Here is a 27,377-nt window from a genome sequence, read left to right on the forward strand (position 1 = left end):
AAATCGATCATGTAAATAGTAAATCACTAGTTTTCAACAAATCTCCAAAACTAGGGAGTAAAACGATCAACATTGGAAAAGAAAAATATAATAAATGTAACATGGAGACTCTAATACTTTAAAAAATAAACAAATTAATCTTTATACATTTGAACTAAAAGTTTCAAAAAATAGGCAAATTAATCCGGGACAGGCCATCTGCAACTCTATTGTTGTCCCTGACTGTGTGCCAAAACTAGACCCTCCAATCCCCCCTTCAAGGAGCACGAACCAAGGGTAATACCAGTAACCTATTATCTGCTGCATAACTGTTGCAGAATAACTCAATTAGCCCAACATTATCACTTTCAACATCGACCTGGTGAAAGCCTCTGCTCCAAGCAAACATAAGACCCTCGTACATGGCCCTCACCTCAACCTGGAAACTATCTGTCTCACCTACTTCCATTGAGAAACCAGTTACCCAATTTCCATTAGACCCCCGAATAACTCCCCCAATACCTGCACTAGGTATGTGACTCGTGAAAGAGCCATCGATATTCAGCTTGACCCACCCCTTTTTCTGCGTCTGCCATGGCTGTGTAGTGACCTGACTACTCTTAAAACAGTCCTTCATTCTAGCATCTGAATAGCTTCTCGTCCAAGCCACACTAGTAGAGATTAATTTATGGCTACCACTGCTCATTTTCTTGAAAACCAAATCATTTCTATTTTTCCATAGCAGCCAACAAGTTGTAGAGAAAAGGTTGGCTACTCACCTTCAACCAGTACAATGTCCCCCTTATTTTTCAGATACCATTGAAGCCAACCATTGCCCGATGTTGTCAAGAACGAGTTCCGAGATGCAGCAGGTAGGATGGCTCTCCAAATCCCCTTAGCAAAGTGACAATTTCTCACTGTCTGCAATGTTGTTTCTGAGAACTCACCGCAGCGTGGGCAAAAGCCTTCCTCTGTCATACAGCTATGCCTTCGCTCATCATAGTGAGTAAACGTGACTGGCCAAGTAACCATAAGAAGACTCGAACACGCTGTGGAGCAAGGACCTTCCAAGTTTCAAGACATAAATTACAAGAATTCATCACACCATTATCAAACAAACAGCCATATGTTTCAGCCATTGAGAAACGACCCCCCGATGACCATCTCCAAGTGAGTCGATCAGGACCTCCATCAAGCATTGGGGGCATTAAACCGACAATTCTGTTAACAATGAGTGGAGGCAAAAGAGTTTCTAAACGATGACAGTTTTGTCAACCCTCGCTCCAGGTATGTGATATGGTTTAAGGGGGCCAACATCATTCCAAAAACTAATCAATCTCCCATCACCAATGGACCAAACTACTCCCTTCGTCACGTGATGCCAAACGTTGGATAAGGAGCGCCAGATATAAGAGTGGTTACTACAGTTGATATACACCAGGATCATTCCATGTACATTATACTTATTACGTAAAATACGTACCCAATATGCATCAGTATTAGCAAGGAGACTAAGCCCAATTTGAGTAGAAAAAGCTTGTTCTGCACTTGGAGACACCGAACACCTAGACCCCCTTTGTCAATTGGTCTACAGCAGTCTTTCCAGCGAACAAGAGCGGGCTTCTTTTTTGTGTAATTGGATCCCCAGATGAACCCACAGGTTATTCTTTCGATCTCCCGGCATGCAGAACCTGGCATGTGAGCAGAACTCATGGAATAATTTAGGATAAAAAGGAGTACAAACTTCGCTAAGCTAATCCTACCGGGCATAGAGAGTTGACGGGCATCCTACCCATTAAACTTGGATCATACCTTATCCACAACAAACTGAAACGTGGAGATTGTGACGCGCTTATGAAAAATTGGCATTCCAAGATACTTTCCCAAATCTGTCACCATAATAAACCTGAGTCTCTCACTTGTGGCCAAAGTAGTCGGATCCGGTGTGTTGGAAGAGAAAAAAAATTGAGTCTTCTGCTTATTGATCTTGTGGCCCGAAGCTTGGCAAAAAGGATTCCAGAACTTCATGAACTATCATAGCCTGACGTAAATATACTCGACAAAACAATATTAGGTTAGAGAAAGAGCTGGACCTCTACGGGAAAGCATCAACGGTTCCCAATTCTTCTCCGCAACAGCCTGATCAATCAAATGCCCCAGTCGCTCCATTCCCAAGACAAAAAAATATGCAGACAATGGGTTCCCTTAACGCACCCGGCGAGATGGAAGAAAAGACTCCAAGACTGAACCATTCCAGAGAAATTGCATGGATGCCGAGGTGACACAGTGCATAATAACATTGACGAATGAAACAGGAAGACACGCATCCAATAAAGAGTCTTCAAGAAAATTCCATCGGATCTTGTCATAAGCCTTTTCTAAATCGATCTTGATCGCCATTCACCCACCGTTGTATGGAATATGGATAGCTTCTTGAGCAACTTCGCAATGTTCCTCCTAGTTTTGTGCAATCTACTTTTGCATGACCGAACATAAATGATTAACAAAGGTCTTCGTAATAACTTCATAGAGAACCGTACAAAAGTTGATACGTCGAAATTGGGCTAAAATCTCTTCTCCCGTCGCTTTTGGGATTAAGAGCAACAAAGTTCTATTAAGGTTAGGATCCTACCTAGACCCTTGGAACACCCGTGTCACAAGATCTAGCACACTACCAACAATGATAAAATTTCTCATGGATCCATCAATACCCAAAGTGGTGCCATACTAAAGACCGCCTGCCTAATTTCAGCCATTGAAACCTTACTAACCAACAAGTCCTTCTCCCATGCACTAAGAAAAGGAAATTGGCCCGAACAAAGTAGACGAGGAGTTGATTGCGAATCTACAATGTACAACTGTTTATAAAATTTCACTGCATGGCATCAGAGAATGTCACTCTCAAAGCACCAATTACCAACAATCTTAAGAGCCTCAATTTGATTCATCTTCCTACGGGCCAAAGTTTTGCTATGAAAGAATTTCATATTCCTATCGCCATTAAGAAGCCAATCGCTTCTCGGTTTCTGGTACCGGAGGATCTCTTCCTGACTCAAGATGCTCTCAAGCTCAACTTTAAGTACTTGTTCCTGTCCTTGGAGTCGATTGGTGTCAAAATATTTGAGAGCTTTCTGAACCCAACCCAATTGCAAAGATGTTACCATAAACACATTTATCCCACTCTTAGACTTTCAAAGTAAAATCATCCAAGTTAGTATCACTATCCTGAGTCCACTTCCAAGTTTCTTGTACAAGACCTCGAAATCGAGGGTGCAATAACCAACTAGCTAAGAAACAAATTGGTCGATTAGTAGTAATGTGCGGCCTTGAAGACAGACAATAAAATCGGTTGATGATCAGACTTCGGTCTAGGAAGGTGCCTACGTTACTTTCAGGAGCGATCACATTCCATAGATCATTACAAATTGCTCGATCGAGTTGCTAAAAAGGTTAACCCGATTCCAAGTGAACATAGGTCCCTGAGATCCCATGTCATGAAGACCATTATAAAAAATAAATGAGCGAAGAAGGTTAGACCCCGTCCACATCAACTCCACTCCACCTTCCTCATCTCCGTGCAGAATTGAATTAAAATCACCAGATAAAACCCAAGGTTCAGCAACATCCATAGCCAAACGATTGAGATCCTCCCATGAAAGCCTTTTCTTAAGAGCCCGAGGACTAGCAGAAACAGCAGTGCAAAGGACAGGCATAATTTTTTTCCAATATAGCAAAAATGATTGTGGCCAGTATGTCCATTGCAAAGTTAGATTGATTTATTTGGTATATATATACATACAAATATTATTTTATTGAACCAGGAAGGGAATTTCATCATGGATACTTGAAAATTTCTGAATCAATAATGCATGTATAATTTTGAAGTAAACAAACTATTTAATTCGATAAAGCAAAGAACCCAACTGAAATTAGCATAAAGTACATGTTTTGATATTAGAGGCAAAAGATCGTTTTTCAACTTATGTTAATCTTTTTTGGACTAGAATATTCTCTATGGTACAATGTAGGAGCTCTCTAGAACAGGGCCAAAGAAGCCGATCTATACATTTTTGCTATGGAGATTTTAACTTTTGAAAAAAACACATCTAATCTTAATACCAACACTGACAATTAGCGTGCAGCAGGTACAACATGCTCATTAGGTTCGTGTGCCCCCGCAGCAGCAATAGCATGCCTGCGTTGTCGCTCACGAAGGTATAGAACAGTGAGTAGACAGACAAATAGTGTCAATATTGTTGCATTTCCTTCCTCCATGATCACATTCTCCACCCATTCTTCAACTCTAGGATAAACTTCCGGCAGGGAATCAATTACGTGGACCTAATTGAAACAACAAAATAGCAATGAGTCAGAAGACCTAACTAAAACAGCTGGTATAAAAACAGTTTCGAGATTCATGTACTTGGCAGAAATTCCGATCACTGTCTCAAGGAGGGAATCCAGAACCAAGGATACTAAATTTTCATTATCAATATCTACACACTGCCAAGCTGCTTTCACAGGGTCTGAAGATGTTAGGCTCAGCTCCAGTTTTACAGTTAAAAAGTCCATGTGGTCAATGGCATGCGGACTAGTGGTTGCATTTGTATAACCGGAACACAGGACAGGGTGAGGACAACAAGTAATGGAGAAACAGTACATATTACAACTGAAGTTACCATTCAAATATGAGTGTGTGTATAAAAATATATATCCTGTTCACTCTGTTCAATCACTTGTATTCAACTGTAAGCATTTGACAGAGTGAACAGGACATAATTGCATTAAAGATTGAACAGGGTTTGATCTTCAGACATGCTCAGGCAGGGAGAGGCAAAAACAGGACATATACCACAAAGAGCAACTCACCAGGAAACTGTCAGCATAGTTCTTTCGTACCCACAAACTTGCCAGTGCCAGTGTGACAGGCAACTTTGCTGCAGGATCTAGCTCTAATGCCTGATCATAGTACCGCTTGGCAAGATGGAGGTCAAAAGGAAGTCCTTGGCCATGCTCATGCATGTATCCCAGGTTGAACATAGCTTGAGCATTCGATTGGGATTTTGCATGTATGTAAGCTTCAGCTGCACGCTCATAATCCCTCACAGTTCCCTGAAAAAGAGAAGAAAATAGTTACAGAAAACCTCAGCCAAGTAATAAGATAGCAATATGCTCGGGTAAACATTATCCCAAAAAGTAGCCAGTACTTCTCTATAGAGACTAAGATACATACTCTGCCATAGTAATATGCATCCCCAATAAGTAATGCTGCATGTTCGTTACCCTGCTCGGAAGCTTGCCACCACAAAGAATGAGCACGTTGATGCCTTTCTGCATCTGTGCAAACCCCAGATTCACCCATGCACATGCTGCGCTCACCATACTTGTCAAGGATCCACGCAGCATTACTCTGTGCTATCTCGTAACCTAGCTCAGCCATCCTAGAATACAAGAGGAATGCTTTGCCCATGTCACCTTTTAGGTATGATTCAAGTGCCCATCTAGAGAGGGAACTCCATGGTCCCCGTTCGGCAACTAGCTTGTATAATGCAGTAGCCTGGAAATGGGGAACAAACTCTAATTATAATGTACATGGGCATTAGGATCATTCATGATCCTAAAGGGATTCATGTCACAATTCATGCATGAAACATAAACAAAGGTGAGCTATAATTATTGCAAACTTTTTTCTAAAGTAATTATAAGTTTCAAAATCTTCTACAGTGATCGGAGATTCATTTTCCTTTTAGGAATGAAACTGAAATACTGATGAAAGCTCTAGCATGCATATATTAACACTAAAACCTCAATGTAAATCAGGGACATTTTCTGAAAAAACATCCCCCTGGTAATACATGCAAGGTGAAATTATTACAAAAAGAAAACATAAATATAGAACCTTGAGGTTAAGCAAATGGAGTTTAAGTATGTCATTCATAAAGATATAGAACTCTTAAGAAGGCAATAAGTTAAAAAACCAAAAAACTATAAGCATAAACCATGCTATTTACCATAGGAAGATTCTTTTTAAGCCCAACACCAGTATGAAACATCTTAGCCAACTGATAAAACGCCTTTGGTTGACCTGCATTGGCTGCCACAATAAAACACTTACAAGCAATCTTCACATCCCTCTTCACTCCGATCCCTTTAAGGTACATTACTCCTAAATTATAGTGCCCACCAGCATCTTCATTATCAGCAGCCTTGTCGAAGTATTCTTTTGCCTGCACAAAAGAAAAGAATCACATTCTGGCCCAACTCTGCACTTAACATACCAACTATAACCACACGCTATCCAGATATAGTTTTTTGTCTTCACTCTTAAGAGGTTTGAAACTGTACGTTTTTCTTTTAAAAAGGGAAAAATTTATCCAATGAATTTTCAGTAGCCTCAAATCTTACAAAAGGAACAAACAACAGCCATGGAAATGACCAATTATTCTTAGATTCAAAACTATGTATATCTAACCCATTAATAACTGTCATCAATCTAAGCTATAAAACATCATGATCCATCCAGATTAGTAATAGAAGAAAGAAAAACTTTAAAATAGAAATCAGAATAAGTCTGCCATAAGTTTCAAATTATAAAACATTCAATGAAGTGAAAAACTATAAACCAGTGCAAGTATAGCCAAACAGCATTGAATATAAAGATAATTCATATTGAACTAAGATTTTCAGGTAAACAACGTAAGCCAAGAACATCTGATTTGAAAGCACAATGCCTAAGTCAAGACACCAGCACAAGTAAAAAACAAGGCACACTGATCTAAAGCACGGTCGATATAACAAGACAAAAGAAAAATTAGTGAAGAGAAAAATGAACATACTTTGGTATAGTTCTTCTCCACACCATAGCCTTTAACATGTAAATAACCCATCCCATTGTAAGCTGAATAAAGCCCATGTTCGGATGCAAGTGAAAGCCACTCAAGTGCCTTGGTATAATTCCTTTCAACTCCAGCTCCTCTAGCATAAATCTCACCAAGAAGTTCAAGAGACCTAGGCTCCCCTTTATCCACAGCTTTCAAAAACCACATCAAAGCCTTGGTATGATCACGGCGCAACCCTCTCAATCCGAAATAGTAAAAAAGACCCATTTTGTACATAGCACCGGCATTCCCTTTCTGTGCTTGATATTCCAATATCTGAAAATCTTCATCGTCTTCCCCTCTTGATTTCTTTAAAGCTTCCTTGTTCTCCTCAGCTCCATTGTGTATCCTAATCGGTTCTATTACCGGCGAATCTTTGGATATCAAGAAACTGTTTACCGCTATTTCTGCCAGTTCAGCATATAATTTAACAGCTTTTTCATGCATCTGAAAGTTTTAAAAAAAAATAAATGTTTAGGAAAATTGGGGGAAAAGCCACAAAAGGGGATATCAGATTTCTTTAAAAAAATAAAGGAAGAAAGAAAAGAGAAGCTTACATCTTGACGCGAGTAAGTGTAAGCCAAAGCCATCTTGGACTGGGCATTACCACCTTCGGCAGCGAAATAATGATTCAAAAAAGCTTTAGCTTTGTTTCTCTCACGCATCATCCCCATCCCGCACAGAAAACCTAACACCGAACGAGCGTGCGGATCACCGTCCGTATTAGCAGCGGTCTCGATCTCAGCTGCGGCTTCCTCCATCAACCTGGCGTCTCCGTTGTTGGAAGCGGAGATGATTTTATGGACGGCGGCGTAGTAAGAATCGAGGGAAGTATCATGAGAAGGGGAGAGAAGGGTAGTAGGTGGCTCGAAGAGACGGCGCCAAGATCCAGGATCGAGCTCGTCATCAGGCTTAACATGAGTACCGCCGAAGTCGTCGTCGTCCCAAGAAGAATCGGAATCGAGAGGGGAAACGTCGTCGTTTTGGACATCCTTGAGGTCGTCTTGGGAGAGAACGAGAACGAAAGGGCGGGCGAGGAGGGGAAAGGGGAAAAGGGCGAAAAGGAGGAGGAAGAGGAAGAGATGGCAGCTTGACCTAGACATGATGATGATGATGTAGGTGTGTGTCGGAAACAGGGAGGATTTGTCGGAGCACTGGATTTGTTGGGGGAAAAGGCAAAAGAATACCTGTGCTCTGGGGGGGAGAAGAAGTCAGATGAGATCAGAAGACGGTCGAATCGAGATATCCATTCCAGAGACTGAAAGAGAAACAGAGATAGAGAGAGAGAGAGAGAGGTGCTTCATTTTTGCCACGTTTACATTTCTCATTCACCCAATCACTTTTTGCCATGTCAGCCTGCATCCTTCGGTTTCCCTTCAATTATTTGGTTAAAATTTGATACAAGTCCCTTTACTCTTCTCAATTTTATAATTTAGTCCCTGTACTTTTATTTCTATGACTTCAGTCATCTACTTTCCATATTTCAAAATTCAGATCCAATTGTTAACACTGATTTTTTCTATTAAATTTGTGGGTGTGATATTTTAATATAAAAAATACTCATTTAGTAGCAATGTAATTGAAAAAAGACATTGTAATGAACCTGAATTTTAAAATCTAAAATGTAGGGGACTTTACTAGAAATAAAAGAATAAGGACTAAATTTCAAATTTGAGAAGAGTACGGGATTGATGGCATATTTTAACCTTGTTTTTCTACTTAATCCATAAAAGGGATAAATAATTTTTGACCCCTGAACTTGGCAACTAGGTTCACTCTAGTACACATACTTTTTTATTCACTTTAGCACTTAAACTTGACAACAAAGTCTATTTTGGTCCCTAAACATAAAAAATATAAAAGTTTGGTGATGAAACTTCAAAAAAACAAAAAGTTTGATGATGTGACATTCTTAGATTGTATCGCATAATGACACATCCTGTGTTTTAATAGTCGAACTGGTGGTTGAACAGGTCAAACCACTAGTTACCAATTCAACTAGTTCAATCGGTTCGACTCTTAGATCAATAATAATTAAAATTTCATGAAATTTTTAAAAAATAAAAAATTTATTAAACGAGATTGATTTGTTCAATGGTTGATTTTTTGTCTCGATTTTCGATATTTACCAATTTCAAATAGTTTTCGAGTAAATTGGTTCAAGCCCTTTGTTCGGATCGTTATATCAATCAATTTTTTGTTCATCCGATCCAATCTTGTTCTAGTAACACTGGCTATATCATTAAATCTTAATAAAATACAAGCTCAAGGACCAAAAAGATCAAAATGAACAAAAAAATATATAAATACCAAAGTGGACCTAATTACCATATTCAAGAGTCAGAAATTATGTTATTCCGTATTATTATTCACTAATAAATCTTTAATTTATTCACTGCGCAACAAAAGTTGATTAAATTTTGCATTTGATAAATAGAAATTGTGATTTTATTTAGAGAATTAATTTTATTTGATAATAAAAGGTAATGCTTCTTTGAAAGTTTAATATATATATATACATTAAATCTAAAATTGATAAATAAAAAAACTTATATCAAATTAAGAATATAACCCGGGATTGACTTTTATTGACTTCTATATTGATATTGAAGTTTTTTAATAAAATTATAAACAAGGTAGTAATTAGAAATAAAACAATCACATGATGTAAAATTTTACATGGCTAAGCTGTTGGTTTAGTAGAAACTTTATGATCGGTTTGATTGATATGCATGCATTTTTTGTTTAGAAAATCTGTAGCTTCGAAATAGTAAGTTTCAGATTTAAAACCCTATTAACCAATAAATTCATATTTGGTTAAAAGCAAAAGTTCATCCGTTTGCTTTCTAAACATTTTAATGATTTGATCAATATAATTTATAGGTAACTACAAACTTTAATAATAGAAGACTGGATATAGCACCAGAATTTCTTCTTCTTTTTTTTCTAATTAAAAAAAAGCCCATCCCCCAGCAGGTCAGTTTAATAAAACATATGGTACAGTTTTCCTAAGATATTGCCAAGTCTTTTCATTATTGATATGTTTCACATGCATATGCAAGGAAAGGGGCATTACAAATAGCTGGAGTCTAACTTCCTTTCATTCATAGGCATAGGCTCAAAATCAGCTTGCATATTGGGCAATCTTACTTTCAAGTGTATTTTTATCAGCCCCAACTACCTTATCAACTTCCTTTCCATTTCTTATAAAGAAGAAGGTAGGAACACTGCTAATGTTCCATCGCGCTGCCACATCCCTACCCTCGTCTATATCCACTTTTAAGAACACTACCTTTGCATATTTTGCAGCTAAACTCGTATAGAGAGGAGAAATGAAGCGGCAGGGACCACACCATGTTGCGGTGAAGTACAATATCGCCAGCCGTGATGTTCTTGTAGCAGCATTTAACTTAATTTCCAGCTCACTGGTGGAATGAACGCCAATAACCTGGCCTGTCATTCGAAAAACAATACTAAGGTTAACATATAGGAATTATGTCCCATGACTCATGTAAAGTAATTCATACGCACACAAAAGGAATGATATTAATGGTAATTGATCAATAAGTGTCTTAGGATCGAGAAGTCTGAAATTGTCTAAATGCAACTGTATGAAGATCAACAAGGTCATCTAACCAAGGTATTGATGATTTATTATATGCATTGAGTGATGATTATGGTGAACCCAGGAAACTAAAGCATAGACTAATTCACATCATACAAAGAGTAGCACAAGTTTTAAGGCCTTCCCTAGGGATTCTTACGAGAAACATAAGCATCTTTTAGATGCAGGTAGTCTAAGTTCATCAAAGATAACAGTCTTTCTAAAGAGTGTTTCAATTGAGGCCTATATAAAGCATTTACCATAAGAAAAATGAATGAGAAAGAAAACAATCCCTACCATCTTTAAAAGCAGATAATGCTTCCTGATCCTGCACAAATTAAAAGATAAACAAGTTTCAGAATATATGCAGTGACCTGCTTATATACGACAGAACAAAAGTTAGGAATGGATGGGAATACTTGGCTGACAATATATTATTAAGTTATTTGGCTAATAGCCCCTACCACTGCATAGAGAATAAAAACTAAAACATCATAAGCTTCCCTTGTAATCCTATCTAACAACACCAAAATGCACGACACCCTAGATCCATGAATCAGCCCATGCTGACCATGTCCAAATCTACTAAAACATCCGAGTTCTTGCTCGGATAACTAAATTACTTTAATGAAGTAACCTCTCCTAGACAAAGAAAATAGAAAATAATTTAGGCTTAAGCGGCAGGTGCACCCTAAACTTTATTTTAATAAGAGGCTCCTTCTTCTAAATCATAACGAATCCATGGCAAAGTTAATGCGCCAGAAGTGATAAGTATTTATGCCATATAAATACAATCAAATTAATTAATTCATCTTACTTGTGCCTCAGCTTTCTTCTGTTGCCTCTGACGTTCACTCCTTTTTAGTTCCCTTTCTTTCCGCAGGCGTTCATATTTCCTGCGATGCTCTTCAATTTTGTGTGCATTAGGTTCCACCTGCAAAGTAAAGGGTTGCCATGAGAAAGCATTTGCAGAGGAACACTAATGAAAGAACGGAAATGTTACCTTTTTGAGTACGGAACCAATCTCCTCATCATAATCTAACTTTGACGCTACATGCAGATCACTTGCTGCTTCTTCCCATTGGCCAAGCATGGCCCTTGCCATCCCTCGACCTTTATATCCTTTTGCTGAGTCAGGATTGATCTACACATAAATAGTTAGCTTCAAAGCATCAGCATGATTCCAAGCAAAAATAAAATAAAACCACAGACTCTTTAGCATGATTTTTGTTTGTGACCTAAGCAAGCACTGAGAGAAATGGGATACCTTTAAAGCTGCATCAGCATCACGGATTGCAGCATTTGGTTGGCTCAATTTAACAAAGACACTAGCTGAAAACAAGCATATCAGAAATTTAAGAGAGAGACAAATGTTTTGGAAAAAAGTATAAATTATGTTGCAAATAAAATTACCTCTAGTTGCATATAGTATTGCTGAGGTGGGATTTAACATGATAGCTTCTGTTAGATAATTTATAGCTTCATCCAGCTTACCTGAGGAAGGAAAGAAACTGAGAATTTGTAAAGAAATAAATAGGTAAAAGAAAACACACCATGAATTCAAAAGGTGAAGTATGCCTCCAGATATCGCATCCATGGCTTTTAATTTTTCTGATTGAGCAGCATCCCGCTTTTCCTCCGTAACTTCAACCGAAGTGTCTCCCATCTGAAATTAAGAAAAGACACAAAACATTTACAAGTTTAACATGAAACTCTATCACAGTCCAGTTAACTGAAGTAATTATAGTTGGATGATCACTCACTTTTTGTGGAGGATTGTTGTCAGGTTCCACAACACCGTTATTATCTAACTCGACATCAGACTCAATAATATCATCATCTTCTTCATTTGAAATATAGGGTTTCTTGTCATCAGACTGTTGCTCAGGGTCTGCCATTTTAACACCACCTCTATCCTGAAAATTGGCATAAATGACCAAGAGCCAAATGAAGTTCACCATCATCACTAAAGAAAATCTTATTAGGCCAGAAAATAATTCACTTTTTGCTAAAATCATTACATACTAAAAACATAAAGAAGGAAAAAGTACTTTCTCTCTCGCAAAGCAGGAAGCAAATAGACTATTGATTTACTTGAACACTAGCTCGATGAAAAGAAATAAAATCAGTGGTGAGAAGAAAAATCCTAAGCAAATATACCCAAATCTTGGATGAAGAAAATGAAGATATAATAATCAAATTTTGATAGAAAAATCGAAACTTTGGTAAATATGCTGAATCTTACCGTCTGTGGGTCAGTTGGAATTTGAGCTCCCAGACTTCAAAAATAAATCAAAACATGGCAACGCCTCGTCAACAAATCAGAAGCAAAAGCAATTATATTAAGTATAAGCTGGAAAAAATATTACCTTAGGAGATAGGACTTGAAGAAGGAAAGGGAGGGAGTGTGGATAATTGAAGGGTTTGATTTGCACTGATCAACAAGGAGCTTTAGGTCTGCTACCTTTGAAGCATCCATCACAGTAGCATATGCCTCTCTCTCTCTCTCTCTCTCTCTATGCTTTCTTCCTTTTCTTTTCAGGATCCAAAAGCAAGTGAAGAAGAAGGATGGTGATGCCAACCAAGGTGGTGGCCTCACTTTTTTTTTATCAAACTGAAAGCGATGATGTCTTGATTGATCCACAAGGGTCCATGGAACTAGTGATGGACCTCAGCGTACACCATCATTGTCTTTCCTTCTTCATTATAATTAAGGGGAAAAATCCCGTACAACCTAGATTAGATACATTTTTTTTAATGGAACACCTAATCCCGTTCTTGTAAACTTCAGATTATCCATTTTTAATTATGTCTTTTAATGAAATATCTGACATTTTAAAAGAACCTTTAATGCGTAACCCAAATTTCATATTATAATTTTCCATTCTAAAATATTTTTATAATTTAAAATTAGATCCAAAACAATTTTCAAATTCTAACTGAGTCCCAGTCACAGAAATTCAAAGATCAATCGGAGAATGCCGCACAGGCTCTTGTATTAAAGAAAATAGTTAATTCAATATTTTATACCTAAGCTTAATCTTAATATTTAATTTGGTATTTGAATTTTTTATCTTTATTTGGTACATAAATTTAGCTTCAATGCTCAACTTTTTACCTGAGTTTTTTCAATTTAGCACTTGATTTTTTTGGTCACAATTAAGTGCCTAAGTTTAGTTTAAATGTTTAATTTGTTATTTGAGTATTTTTACCAATTTTTTGTTATTAGAACATACACGTTAACTATTCATTAGGCCACATAATGCCATTTGATCTAAGTATCAAACTATAACATTGAAACTAAACTCAAGTGTCTTAGTATATTGACCCAATAATATATTAAAAAAACCATTGGTAGGTCAAGTTTTTAAGGGGTAAAGCAACATTTAGTCATTGAATTTGACAACTTTCCCACATTGGTCCCTGAATTTTCTTTGGATTTTGTTAAAGACGTGACAATGTGACACTATGATTCATTACTTAAAAATTTGAAATTTTTATATAAAATCTAAAAATATAAAAATAAAATATTTTTAAATAATGATATGACATAATCTTAAAGTATCACGTAATCATATATTAACATAATCAAAATTAGAGACTAAATTAAGAAAAGCTTCCTATGGGAATTATAAAAGATGAAAATGTGTGGATGTATATTTTTCTTTCTATTTTAGGTTTTCATTGATTAAGGATTTTAGAGAATTGTCGGTTCATAAAGATAAAAGAAATCCAATTTGAACAAGTACTAAAGGTTAACAATAAAGATTTGGATGCCTTTGTAATAAAAAGAAAAATCCAAAGCATTTAAAAGAAAATTTAGCCGCTTATTGTAACGATAAAATCTTTAAAATGTAATAATATTCTATATTTTATACATGTATAAATAAATATAATTTTTTAAAATGGAACCTAACATGAATTTTAATATTTAAGACTACTTTCTTGGTAAAAGAAAAATCACCTCTAATTTTAGAAAATTACATTTAAAATAAAATGTGTCGGTGCAATTTTATTTCTAGACTTCATCGGATAAACCAAATCATATTAGGTAGCTATAATTAACGATTAGGGATTTTATAAAGATAAAAGAAATCCAAATTTAGCGGTCAATATTGAAGATTTGGATGCGAAAATCCAGCCGCTTATTCTAAATCTCTAAAATGAAATAACATTTTATATATGAACATGAATTTCAATATTTAAGACTACTTTCCATAAAATCAAACTTTTGGTACAAAAACAATGGTCATCTGCATTTAGGATGGGATTACAAAATAAATTAGAATGTATGGGATCAAAATTAATTGATTACCAATTTTAAACCATTTTCATAAAGATAAAACAAATCCAATTTTAACATGCCAATACTAAATATTTGGATGCCAATAATCCACCCACTTATTATATATGTATAAAATAATTCCATTTTTAACGATGCATTTGTATTAAAATTCACGTTGATAACAAAATTTATCTAAAGCATTTAAAAGTAAATCTAACCAAATAAAATTCTATGTATAGATTTTAAATTTTAAACCCTCAAAAAAATCAAAAATTAAAACTTACTTTCTCCTTTAAAAATGAAACATCTCTAATTTGATAAAATTACATTTAGGATAGAGATTAAAAGTTTTTTTTCTTTTTAAACTTCATCGATAAACTAGATCCAATTATATTAAAACAATTAATCGATCACAGATTGCGAGGGAGTTGTATGTGATGAGAATGAAAATTAAATATTTGGATATAACCGATATCTAGAAAAATGTTTGATTTTTAAGAGGCTCAAACTTATCCAACATAAAGGTCATGATAAAGTAATCATTCAATTAAATAGTTTGGAGATAACTATTTTAGGAAGTACTCTCACCACATCGAACTCTAATTAAAGGAATTCAAAGTATTTTGTCACAAGAAAATACGTGGTTTTTGCGTTATATCTTGAGAGAACAGAATCAAGTTGTGGAATGCTTAGCTGAACAAACATTGATCGAAAAAAAATTTTGTAGGTTTTTGATTTCCTGCAATGATTCGAATGGACAAGGCTAAAAGTGTTTTTTCTTTTCAAAATATTTCTATGTAATTAGTTACGTAATGTTTTATTGTAAAAAAAAACAAAAAATCGATTAGGGATTTTAAACAATTGTGATTCCATAAATATAAAAGAAATCCATCATTAGCCAATAATAAAGGTCAATATTAAATATTTGGATGCATTTGTAATAAAATCCACATTGACAAAAAGAGTATCCAGAGCATTTAAAAGAAAATATAGTCGCTTATTCTGACGAGAAAATATAAAAAATGTAATATAATTTTATATTTTACATATGTATAAATAAATATAATTTTTTAAGAAACAGAGGTAGCATGAATTAAAAAAACCCTAGAATTTTAAATTTTAAATTTACTTCACGTAAAATCAAACTCTTCATAAAAAAAACGAATCACCTATAATTTGATGAAATTACATTTAAGACAGAGTTTAAAAAGATTAAAACTTTTGGACTCCAGATCAAATTAGGTTAATGGATTAGGGATTTTAAAGAAATTTTCTTTCTATCTTTGGACTTCATTAAATTAAGTTAGTACAATTAATCAAGCAATAAAGGTAAAGATTAAAGATTTGGATTCCTTTTGTGGTAAAATTCACTAAGAAAAAACCAAAAGCATTTAAAAAGAATCTAACGAGAAAATCTCCAAAATGTAATAAAATTTTATATTAATTTCATGGAGACATGGTATATTTAGTTATGAAATACAAAACTCTGATTTTTCATTTATAAATCTAATTTCTCAAATGTTCGGACTAATAAGTTAATCCGAATTATCACCCTAAACAAGGGCAAATGTAATGAAATTACTCAGATAAAAAGGATTAACAAGAACTGAAACTCATCATGTTAAAAGAAGACATCTAACATTTGGTCGATTTTATTTAATAGATAAAATTTAACATATTAATCGTGTTTATTTATTTCACATAATATATAAATATAAAGTATGAATTTGTTTATTCACTGATATGCAATAAAACGAATTTCACTCAATCTTAACTTCGGTGAAGAAAGGGAAAAAACTAGGGTTTTTTGCCTTCTGCATTTAGAGAGAAGGAGAAAAGATATATATTTTTGTTTGAAAATACATTTTTAATATGCATTTAAAAGAATAAATTTAGCGAGAGAAATAAATAAAATATAGAAATATAAAAAAACCTGTAAAATAATTTAGAGCATTGCCCATTGACGAATAAAGGGGTTATTATTAGTCGTGGATTAATTTCCATATATCCACAATTCCGCTGCAAGTCGCATTCTCGTCTTCCCTATTTCGGTCCTAAGAGGCTTCAAAGTCGAACGAACCTCACCAATTTCTTACTTGTTCAAACTTCAACGCTTTTTTTTTTCAACTACCAAACTAAGCTTACTTCTATGGTATTTCTTTCTTTTTTAAAATAAAAAAGAAACATGGTTGGAGTTAAAGGAAGAATCATTTAGTGGCGGCTTTTCCCTTTCATCGATCCTTATGCCGAAGGAAACAGGACAAAAATGGTGTTCAAGAACAAGCTCTTCTTTTCCTCTTCTAAGAAATCGGGTTCTTCTAGTCCTGATGGATCATCCAATAGCCCTCGTTCCACTTCTAATTCCCCGATCCGATCCGATAAGAAAAAACCCAAAGCTTCTCTTCCCAACTCTGATTCACAACAGATCCCTAATTCACCTTCCCTTTTCAGTCCCACTGCTTTTAAGCCAACCCAAGTCAAAGATGGACCCGCTCGCAAGGACCTCAAACCCAGCGAACCCCAAACCCCAGTTGCTAAACCTTCTTCCTCTACCTCCAAGAAACCCGATGCTAAGGACGGGCCTTCCTCTGTCTCGCCTTTACTCGCCTCTTCCTTGGGGTTGAATCGGATTAAAACTCGCTCCGGTCCCTTGCCCCAGGAGAGTTTTTTCAGTTTTAGAGGGGAGAAAAGTGCCGCCGCTTCGGTGCTTGGAGCTAGTAACTTGTCCAGGGCTGGAGGTTCGAGTAGTGCTGGGGGCGGTGGTAGTTCAGGGAAATCGGGTTCTGGGAAGAAAGATGGGTTGAACCAGAGATTATTGCAAGAGAGTTTGCTTGATAATGTGAGCAATTCGGACAGTATGTCACCTGGAAGTGGTAGTGGTGGATGGCACTCGAGAGAGCAGAGCCCTGGTGTACAGGGGAAGTCTCGGTTGCAGAATGGGGAATCATCCTCTGAAGCTGGTACTGCTCTTGCTGTGTCTCATTACCCTTTTTGTCTTTCTGGAATATTAGTTGTTGTTTCCGATTCTGCCTTGGATGATGTTTTAGTGGCAGTACTGTTGTGTAGCGAATAGAAATGCTCAAAACAGTCTGATGATGCCACATACCTGGTTAGGATTCCCCAGTGTAAGATCGGAGTAAATGTTCTGAGCTTTTTCGCATTGACCGTCATATAGGTATAGCTGGAAGGCTAGGTAGAACGTTAAGGAAGTTTAAATTCACCACAAGGTTTAATAATTTTATTCTCTTATCGAGCATAGATGTCAAAATAGGGTTATAACTGCTCATTGATCTGATACACAAATTACAATATGCAGTAGAAATGATGTGGAGTGTGTTAGGTTGTAGGATTTGCTTTCTCATGGTCCTTGGTTAGTTAGCAGTATGCATATTGCAGACAAATGAAAAAAAGGAAAAGAATCCAGAATCAGGTTTTTGTTATTCTTTTTAAAAGAAATAATCTAAGATTATGCTATTACTTGAGCTGATAGAGGCCAAAATGGAAAAGTATACTCTGAAATGACTTCTGTGAAGTCTACTTTATGGTAGTCAATATATTCTTTAGATTTTTGCTGAATTCTGAGGAAAACAACGACATCTTAAATTTGAAATGTAGTCAGTATAAGTGCATGATATGTTCACTTCAGATCATACTAGGTAGATATCATTAGAGGTTAGAAAATGACCTCAAAAACCTGCCCTAAAGAACCTAAACCAAGACCTGCCAAAACTTGTTTTGATAAAAAAGTAGGGTCAAACCTCAGAAAACTTGTTAATAAATCAAACCCTACGAGTCTACAGTCATACTATAATGAAATAAATCAGGAGGTCAAGAAATCAGACTATTACTATGAGATCCACATTACGCTGCTTATCGTTTAGATCCAATTTAAAAACTGATTGGAGATAGGTGGAGGGATCCAACTTGATTATATATAAGACATCCATGTGGAATAAAACCACATTAACAGACCCCATCAGACCCCATTGTGTGTAGGTGGAGATGGAGAAGCCTATCACGTGGCAAACTCGAAAGGGGTAATGGGCATTGTAACATGCAATAACAACAGAATAGGGCCCAAGTTCTAACACTCAAGCATCCAACCTTAAACAATTTGAAATATGTGGAGAGGTTCAAGTTGAATATATGACATTGATGTGGGATAACACCAGTTTAACATTTATGTTACTGCTAATTGCTTGCTTTTGATTTCATGCATAGATTTAATTAGTGAATTCATACACCCTATTATTTTAATACTCACAATTTTCTTTACTTAAGTAAATATTATTTCTTCAATCAAAATGTATTTAACTAATAAGTTTCAATATTAGCTTATATATCCTGTATCGTTCGTGTCTTCTGTATTCTTATCGTGTACAAAATTATCATCTATTCAATCATTATATGATCGGAAAGCACGCTGATCTTAATGTGGAATGCTTATGCATATATTTTGAGCAGCAAAATTTTTCTCTATGCATCTTCTTCATTTCCTTGTCCTTTCTGTTCTAACTAGGTGAGCAATTTCCTTCATTAGAACTGCTTTATGTGGAATGCTAGTTAATGTAGAAATGGTTTCATTTCCTGAAGGAATGCTGGCAATTTGTTATGTTTTTCTCTCAAAAGTAACTTTTGTTGGCTTGAATATTATTACCAGGACGACTCAAATCATCACGGGGGCACTCTGGAGTCTTAAAAAGTTCTGATTTTTGTACGCCAGAGGTACAATAGTATTTTCATTGATCCTCTCCTTGCAGTTACTTACTACTCAGTGACTGCTCTTGCATTCTTTTACTGTCAAACTGTGATGTTATTGATTATTAGAATATTTTCTTTCCAGACTTCATATGATTGTGAAAACTCCAAAGAGTCTGAATCCCCCCGTTTTCAAGCCATTCTTCGCCTTACTAGTGGGCCGCAGAAGAGGTTTCCAGCTGATATTAAGAGCTTTTCCCATGAATTAAATTCAAAAGGAGTACGGCCTTTTCCATTTTGGAAACCTAGACGCTTAAACAACTTGGAGGTACATTGATCCTATTTCTTGTCTCCTACTTTCTTGCAGTTTGTATTCCTAACTAGATTTCTGTTTTATGCAGGAAATTGTGGTTGTGATTCGGGCAAAATTTGACAAAGCAAAAGAGGAAGTGAACTCTGATTTGGCTATTTTTGCTGCCGATCTGGTTGGACTTCTTGAAAAGAACTCTGAAAGTCATCCTGAGTGGCAGGAAACTATCGAGGATTTGCTGGTTCTGGCTCGAAGCTGTGCTATGACACCACCCGGAGAGTTTTGGCTTCAGTGTGAAGGCATTGTTCAGGAGTTAGATGATAAGCGTCAAGAACTTCATCCAGGAACACTGAAGCAGCTGTATACACGGATGCTTTTCATTCTCACAAGGTGTACAAGATTGTTGCAGTTTCACAAAGAAAGTGGGCTGGCTGAAGATGAACCTGTGATACAGCTTCGCCAATCTAGAGTCCTGCATCCTGCAGATAAGAGAACTTCCTCGGGAGTCCTAAGAGAAGCAAAAAGTTTGAGTGCGTCAAAGGCGTCAAAAGCCTCCACATCTAAGAAATCTTATAGTCAGGAGCAACATTGGAGGAAGGACCATCTTGTGCTGCCTGGAAGTTTGATCACTTCCATTGACGACACTCAAAAGAACTTGGAATCTCCTGCAAGTAGAGATAGGATAGCTTCCTGGAAGAAACTCCCGTCTCCTGCCAAAAAAAGTCCAAAGGAAGTAACTGCTTCCAAGGAGCAAAACAATAGTATGATTGAAACCTGGAAAAAAACAGGAGCTTCTGATGTAGATCTGGCTGTTGTTAAGCTTCAGGAACCTCCTCCTGCAAAAGAATCTCAAGAACACTCTTCCAAGCACCAGCACAAAGTTTCTTGGGGTTATTGGGGAGACCAACCAAATGTTTCTGAAGAAAGTTCTATAATATGCCGCATTTGTGAGGAGGAGGTACCCACCTCAAATGTGGAAGATCACTCAAGAATATGTGCTGTTGCTGATTGTTGCGATCAGAAGGGTTTAAACGTTGATGAACGCCTTGTAAGAATTGCTGAAATGCTTGAGAAAATGACAGACTTATTTGCTAATAAGGATATGCAACATGTAGGGAGTCCAGATGTTGCTAAAGTATCAAATTCGAGTGTGACTGAAGAATCTGATGTCCTATCTCCTAAACTAAGTGATTGGTCCAGGAGAGGTTCAGAAGACATGCTTGACTGTTTTCCTGAAGTGGATAATTCAGTTCTTATGGATGACCTTAAGGGTTTGCCTTCAATGTCATGTAAAACTCGCTTTGGTCCAAAGTCTGATCAAGGAATGACAACATCATCTGCAGGAAGCATGACTCCCAGATCTCCTTTATTGACACCAAGAAATAGTCAAATAGACTTGTTATTGGCAGGCAAGGGTGTTTTTACAGAGCAAGAAGATCTTCCACAGGTATCCTTTGTCCAGTTTTTTATTTCAGAAAGACACAAAATGTTTCAAGAGGTGCTGAACTACATGCTTTGGTTGCTATGCTTTTTGATATTTACTTCCAACTTTATAGTTTTCCCCTCTAACTTTCCTGCCACATGCAGCTCTCCTCCTCACCTTTTGTGTTCCTCATGTAGGTTTTTTTATTTCTTATCATATGAAATGCAATCTTTTTCACTCTTTCTCTCTGTTCTAAGTGATTTTGTTATCTGCTTCAATTAATTGTTGTGAATTCAAGGCTGTTATGCACCCACAGTAGACTGTCAAATTATTGAATATTCAGGGAATGTATAGGAGCCACTCCAACATCGCAGATGCATTAGTTATCTGCTTTTTGCCATCCAGTTAAGAGTGTATAGTCTTTCTTTGGAAGTGCTAGGTTTTAATTTGTTCCTGATCATGCAGATGAATGAACTTGCTGATATTGCCAGATGTGTAGCAAATACACCATCAGTTGATGATCGGTCTGTGCCATATTTGCTGTCTTGTCTTGAAGACTTGAGACTTGTCATAGACCGCAGAAAATTTGATGCACTTACAGTAGAAACGTTTGGTGCGCGCATTGAGAAGCTGATCAGGTAATTTTGTTTCTGCTTCTTATTTATTATATTTATATAGTAAAAATACAAATGCTGTAGATACTCCGGAAAAAAGTAAAATTTAGCTATACAATGAAAACTTTGCTGAACATCCTTTTCAATGGAATGTTTGAACTTTGAGCAAAAGGTGCTGGTTGAGTTTGTTTCTTATTCTGTTATGATTTTGATATTTTAGGGAGAAGTACTTGCAGTTTTGTGAGCTAGTCGAGGATGAAAAGCTTGATATATCAAACACTGTCATTGATGAGGATGCTCCTTTAGAGGATGATGTGGTTCGTAGCTTGAGAACTAGCCCTATCCATTCATCTAAGGACCGTACCTCCATAGATGACTTTGAGATAATAAAACCAATTAGTCGTGGAGCATTTGGGCGTGTTTTCTTAGCTAAAAAGAGAACAACAGGGGATCTTTTTGCAATAAAGGTACCTGAGTTTGATTTTCTTCCCCTATGATCATTTTCACTTATAAATATAATGTTTAGTTATTTATTGTTTATTTTATCTATGTATCTATTTTATATTGTATTAGTTACAATAGGATTCTCTTTTATATTAATGGCATTTTGCTTTTGGTTTTTATTGTGGTTCCCCTCTATATTTTCTGTTGTATCATGTCTGACTTCATATCATTTTCATCGTTCTTTTTCTGTTAGCTTGTTACTTAGAGGTCAAGGGAGAGGTTAATTTTCAATTAAAATCATGTTTATGCCGTGTCAGGTTCTAAAGAAGGCAGATATGATTCGCAAGAATGCAGTTGAAAGCATATTAGCAGAGCGTAATATTTTGATCTCAGTCCGCAACCCATTTGTGGTGAGCAGGTCTTGCTTGCAAAGAATTTATCTTTTTTGAGAACTTGATATCTTATTCTGACATCAATTTGCTGCATCAGGTTCGCTTCTTCTATTCATTTACTTGCCGTGAGAACTTGTATCTTGTGATGGAGTATCTAAATGGAGGTGATTTATATTCATTGTTGAGAAATTTAGGCTGCTTGGATGAAGAGGTTGCTCGTGTGTACATAGCGGAAGTTGTAAGTTTTAAATTAATTTATTACAAGGGATATCTACCTTTTTGCATATTTTAGTTGAATTCTATTGTTTTATTATATAGTTATATACATATTTTTACAGGTGCTTGCCTTGGAGTATTTACATTCTCTGCATGTGGTTCATCGTGATTTGAAGCCTGATAATTTGTTGATTGCACACGATGGTCATATCAAGGTAACTGTTTATATGGTCTTGTTTCCATTCTTTTGACAAATACTGAATATACATTGCATTATAACTTGGTCAGTTGTTTTCAGTAATTCTAAATGTGCATCAATAGTGTAAAATATCATCTTTCTTTTGGATCAGAAGCTTAATGTCATCTTTCTATTTACCTTTGGTTCTTCCTGTTGTTATCATCATTGCTGTTGTCAATACTCATAATGCAAAATATCATTTTTCTATGTACTGTTTATCATAATTTATGAAATTTATTGAGATACCAATGGCAAGATGAAGTGTGTTTTGTACTATTTAGGGAAAAACCCGTTATGTTGGAAGGTTGGATGTGACTGAGGGTCAGGGGACGATGTATGTTTATTCTTTGAGCTGTTAGTTTGTTAAGCAAAATGAAGATACCTTAAATGGAATGTGATGTTGAGGTTACTTGGACAATACCTAATTTATTTATTAAAACTTACGATAATTTTTTTTTCCTACGAGCAGTTGACAGATTTTGGGCTTTCAAAGGTTGGTCTCATCAACAGTACTGATGACTTGTCTGGTCCAGCAGTTAGTGGAACATCTCTACTTGATGATGAGCAGCCTCAGTTATCTGCATCTGAGCATCAGCAAGAGAGGCGGAAGAAACGTTCTGCTGTTGGTACACCTGACTATTTGGCGCCTGAGATTCTTTTGGGAACAGGACATGGTTGGTATAGCCTTTTTTTAGTTTAAGGTGCTTTAGTTATCTTTTTGTTACCTGCCTGATCTGAGGATCAAGCTTGATTAGAATTGGTTAACCTGAAAATTGTTTATCTTACAGAAGCTTAAGCAATCTGGATCCAAGTTATTTAGTTGATTTTATGATTGATGCTGGTTATAATTAGGTTAAAACCTACGCTAGCTGATTAATTGAGATGCATATGCATTTCTTCTCTGGTTGAACACGTTTTAAAGCAGTAAGTTCACAACATCATCCAATTTTCCTCAGGTGCAACTGCGGATTGGTGGTCTGTGGGTGTAATTTTATTTGAACTGATTGTCGGCATTCCACCCTTCAATGCAGAGCATCCACAGGTAATGTCGTTATTCTATGAGTTCCAGTTATTGCTAGAAATACTCCTTTTGACTTGACATGTTTTGCATTTTATTTCTGTTTCTTCCTTCTCAAAGTATAGATTAAATTTTTTTGTTCTTGTTATATTGATCTAAAACTTGAAGGCTATCAATTTTTTCCTCCAGATTGCTTGAGATTATGTTCAAGTACAATGTTCCTTTTCTAGAATATTGAATGATTAAGGAGGTGGATCTTCTGTTTGATTGATTGAAAGCTACATAGCTATCATGTTAGGTTTACTCATTTTCCAGTTAGTTTTGGGACATTGGACTCCTGGTTCACACTTCACAGGAGACCCAATACTTAAAAAAAAAGATAATAATTTGGTTCAAAAAGCAAGGGATACATGGATACGCTAATGATTGTGTTGTTTTAAGGGTCTCTTTTAAGTTTTCAAAGATTGTTACTGTTGGAGTGCTGTTCAATTATTAACGTGCCTTTGACTTTGAAATTTTATTTTAAGTTAATTCTCATTCTTACATTCATTTTCTTTCATATTTTGGTTCTAGATAATATTTGATAATATTCTCAACCGTAAAATACCTTGGCCACGGGCACCAGAAGAAATGAGCCTTGAAGCAAAGGATTTAATTGATGGGTAAGAAAATTATTTTGTTGATGCCATTGGTATTTCATGAGAATTTGATACATGTTGGAATAAATAACAGTAGTAATGCAATGATTCAGTCCAAGTAGTTTCTGGATGCATTATTTTGATGGATATAACTTTTATGAGTTCTTTTTTCTGAAAACATTTATCGAGCATGCATGGTTCGCAAAGACAGCTGTTCTATATTTGCCTTATGGCTAATGGCTTTGCTACAGAGAGGTTCCTTTCCTATAGACAGCGAAAATAAATCCATCAACATTGTTGCTCAATCAAAGTGCCTACACAGATTTATCAAACACAGTACATGTCTGTGTAATCTAATTATCTCATGACAAACACAAAAACAACTTTCTAATATCAAGGCATGTTGATGCACATCTGTGAACACGTATTTTCGTAACACATGTCACAGATTTATTTTCTCAGTTTATGGGACTGAAACCTTGCCTTCATAGGCATACTAACTGATTAAGTGAGATACTACTATGTCACCTTAGTTGTTGCTACTGCATCCCACAGGATACTTGATGAAGTCCTTATCCTATTCGTCGGTAATTTTATTTTTCTAGAAGTTTCTGTGTTCTTTTTGAAAGTAGCTAATATGAAGTTTAAGACTAATCCAACTTATTAAATTATTTAGCAATTTACTTAAACCGATCATATCCTATATGCTATGTTCGACATCTTAATGATCTTACAGTGTTTCACATCTTCATTTGTTAAGTATCCTATGTATTTAGCACTATTAATGCTCCATTTTTTATATTAAGAAAAAAATTGTTGAGGCTTATAGGTTTTATTAGTTGGCAACATATATTCTTACTCTGTGAATGTTTATCCCAAAAATATGTACGCTGCATCAAGATGTTTAACCAAAGGTTCTTCAAAGTCACTGGTATCAGACTTAAAAATATCTTAAGAGTCTCTTAGTTTCTGTAATGCTCTTTTTCGTTTTAGTATTTTTCTTGGTTCAAGTGTCTCGGTATGGACTTAAATTTTCTTAATTTATTCATTTCCAGGTTGTTGACAGAAGATCCTAATCAGAGACTTGGAGCCAAAGGAGCATCAGAGGTGATATTTGTTCTTAATACGACTACAACAATCTTTGGGTGTTCTATTTTCCATTTCTCACACTTCTGCGTACATGATTCTTAATTGGTCTGTCTTGGATTGAAATTTTTAACCAGGTGAAGCAACATGTATTTTTCAAAGATATCAATTGGGACACCCTTGCAAGGCAAAAGGTGAGAATGTGTTCACCATAAATTATGAAATTCTGAGCGATCTAATTGTTTTGAAGTGTCTCGCATCCACTCACCTTTCTTTCCACAATTTACAGGCTGCCTTTGTTCCCAGTTCAGACAGTGCACTTGATACTAGTTACTTTACCAGTCGCTACTCATGGAATACTTCAAATGACCACACATATCCTGGTAGTGATTTTGATGATTCCAGTGATGCTGACAGCTTAAGTGGCAGTAGTAGTTGCATGAGCAACCGACAAGATGAAGTGGTATCCTCTTCCCGTAGATTTGTATTTTCATAACTGATTATTATCTATGATTTCTGTTGTTGACATGGCCACAAATGAAACAGGGAGATGAATGTGGAGGTCTTGCTGAATTTGAGTCCGGTTCATCAGTAAATTATTCTTTCAGTAATTTCTCCTTTAAGGTATTCTTTTAACTAGAAACTTGCTGTTGCTAAGATTGAATTTTGTTTTCTTGGTATTCATCTCTCACAAGCTGTTTTTTGCTTTGTGGTGGTTTGATAGAATCTATCCCAGCTCGCATCGATTAACTATGACCTGCTTTCTAAAGGGTGGAAGGACGATCATCCAGCCAATTCTAATGCATAGCAACATCCTCTTTCCTTTAGAGAGAGAGAGAGAGAGAGAGAGAGCTTGGGTTTTTTTGACATTCGGTGTTGATTGATGTGTTGTTTGTATACCCTGTACATGTATGTATGTTATTTCAATATTGTACAACTTTTGTTTTTTAAATTCATTTGCTGTTTTAATATAAAGTGGTGTTTCTCACCCATGCAGAGATAGAAGAAAACTTGGGATTGAAACTGGTGCCTGCTTGAGGATATGCTTTTTTCTTTTATAGGCAAAAAAGCTACGCTGTGGGAAAGACTTGCAATTTTTTTCTTTTTTACTTAATGCCAGCTGCACTGCTATGACTCTTGAGAACCTTCAATGTAGCCTACTTTCCAAATGCCGCCGCAGTGTGGGTTATGGGCTTTTGGGCAATGGGTGTAATTTGTGGTAGTGGTGTTGTTTTCTTCCATTTTTGGTCATTATTATTTTTCTCTATAGCGTTTTTTACTGTCACTTTCAGAGCAATGAAAACTCATATCCCTTCTTTTTTAAGATCGAAGAGTTAAAGGAGTGGTTTGGCTGTTTGTGTGGTTGCTGAGAATATTACAATATATATGAATAGTATGGCTTGCAGAGGTTGTTGAGTTAAGCAGTTATATGGTTAAATGCCTCCACTAGTTTGGGTTCCTTGGCCTCAACTGGGACAAGTCTCTTGTTTGTCTCTTTAAGATGCTGCTCTCGCATGCATACATGTGGTGAAAGTATCATACTGAATTTAAATT

The 27,377-nt window shown here is 36.0% G+C and overlaps 3 protein-coding genes and 1 long non-coding RNA gene across 5 annotated transcripts; 1 reads left to right on the plus strand and 3 right to left on the minus strand.

Moving 5' to 3' along the window:
- Positions 1-86: 86 nt before the first annotated feature.
- LOC105801706 (uncharacterized) lies at positions 87-2,632 on the minus strand. The gene is made up of 2 exons (XR_001136038.2): positions 1,792-2,632; positions 87-1,670 (listed from the first exon to the last, which is right to left on the minus strand). It is a non-coding gene; the product is annotated as an uncharacterized LOC105801706 (long non-coding RNA).
- Positions 2,633-3,908: 1,276 nt separating this feature from the next.
- LOC105801700 (ERAD-associated E3 ubiquitin-protein ligase component HRD3A) lies at positions 3,909-8,149 on the minus strand. Its single transcript, XM_012632934.2, has 6 exons — positions 7,415-8,149; positions 6,816-7,304; positions 5,991-6,206; positions 5,213-5,536; positions 4,849-5,091; positions 3,909-4,320 (listed from the first exon to the last, which is right to left on the minus strand). Exons 1-6 carry the CDS (start codon positions 7,958-7,960, stop codon positions 4,111-4,113), a joined length of 2,028 nt encoding a protein of 675 aa, XP_012488388.1. The 5' UTR covers positions 7,961-8,149; the 3' UTR covers positions 3,909-4,110.
- A 1,625-nt stretch (positions 8,150-9,774) lies between these two features.
- LOC105801701 (TPR repeat-containing thioredoxin TDX) lies at positions 9,775-13,073 on the minus strand. Its single transcript, XM_012632935.2, has 10 exons — positions 12,831-13,073; positions 12,707-12,740; positions 12,225-12,377; positions 12,040-12,127; positions 11,875-11,955; positions 11,729-11,793; positions 11,465-11,605; positions 11,279-11,395; positions 10,759-10,789; positions 9,775-10,310 (listed from the first exon to the last, which is right to left on the minus strand). The coding sequence occupies exons 1-10, from the start codon at positions 12,938-12,940 to the stop codon at positions 9,982-9,984; spliced, it is 1,149 nt and encodes a 382-aa protein (XP_012488389.2). The 5' UTR covers positions 12,941-13,073; the 3' UTR covers positions 9,775-9,981.
- A 3,674-nt stretch (positions 13,074-16,747) lies between these two features.
- LOC105801699 (probable serine/threonine protein kinase IREH1) lies at positions 16,748-27,244 on the plus strand. Of its 2 annotated transcripts, none has more exons than XM_052624270.1 (18): positions 16,748-17,706; positions 19,407-19,471; positions 19,590-19,772; positions 19,846-21,201; positions 21,643-21,815; positions 22,012-22,258; positions 22,553-22,645; positions 22,725-22,865; positions 22,966-23,058; positions 23,551-23,755; positions 24,038-24,123; positions 24,673-24,761; positions 25,793-25,844; positions 25,961-26,017; positions 26,113-26,283; positions 26,370-26,447; positions 26,548-26,732; positions 26,821-27,244. In XM_052624270.1, exons 1-17 carry the CDS (start codon positions 17,013-17,015, stop codon positions 26,629-26,631), a joined length of 3,867 nt encoding a protein of 1,288 aa, XP_052480230.1. In that variant the 5' UTR covers positions 16,748-17,012; the 3' UTR covers positions 26,632-26,732; positions 26,821-27,244. The 2 variants fall into 2 exon arrangements, with proteins under 2 accessions (XP_052480230.1, XP_012488387.1); XM_012632933.2 differs by having other exon boundaries at positions 16,749-17,706; positions 26,113-26,286.
- Positions 27,245-27,377: the final 133 nt, after the last annotated feature.

Source organism: Gossypium raimondii, chromosome 11, assembly GCF_025698545.1.
Source record: "Gossypium raimondii isolate GPD5lz chromosome 11, ASM2569854v1, whole genome shotgun sequence".
Lineage (NCBI taxonomy): Eukaryota > Viridiplantae > Streptophyta > Magnoliopsida > Malvales > Malvaceae > Gossypium > Gossypium raimondii.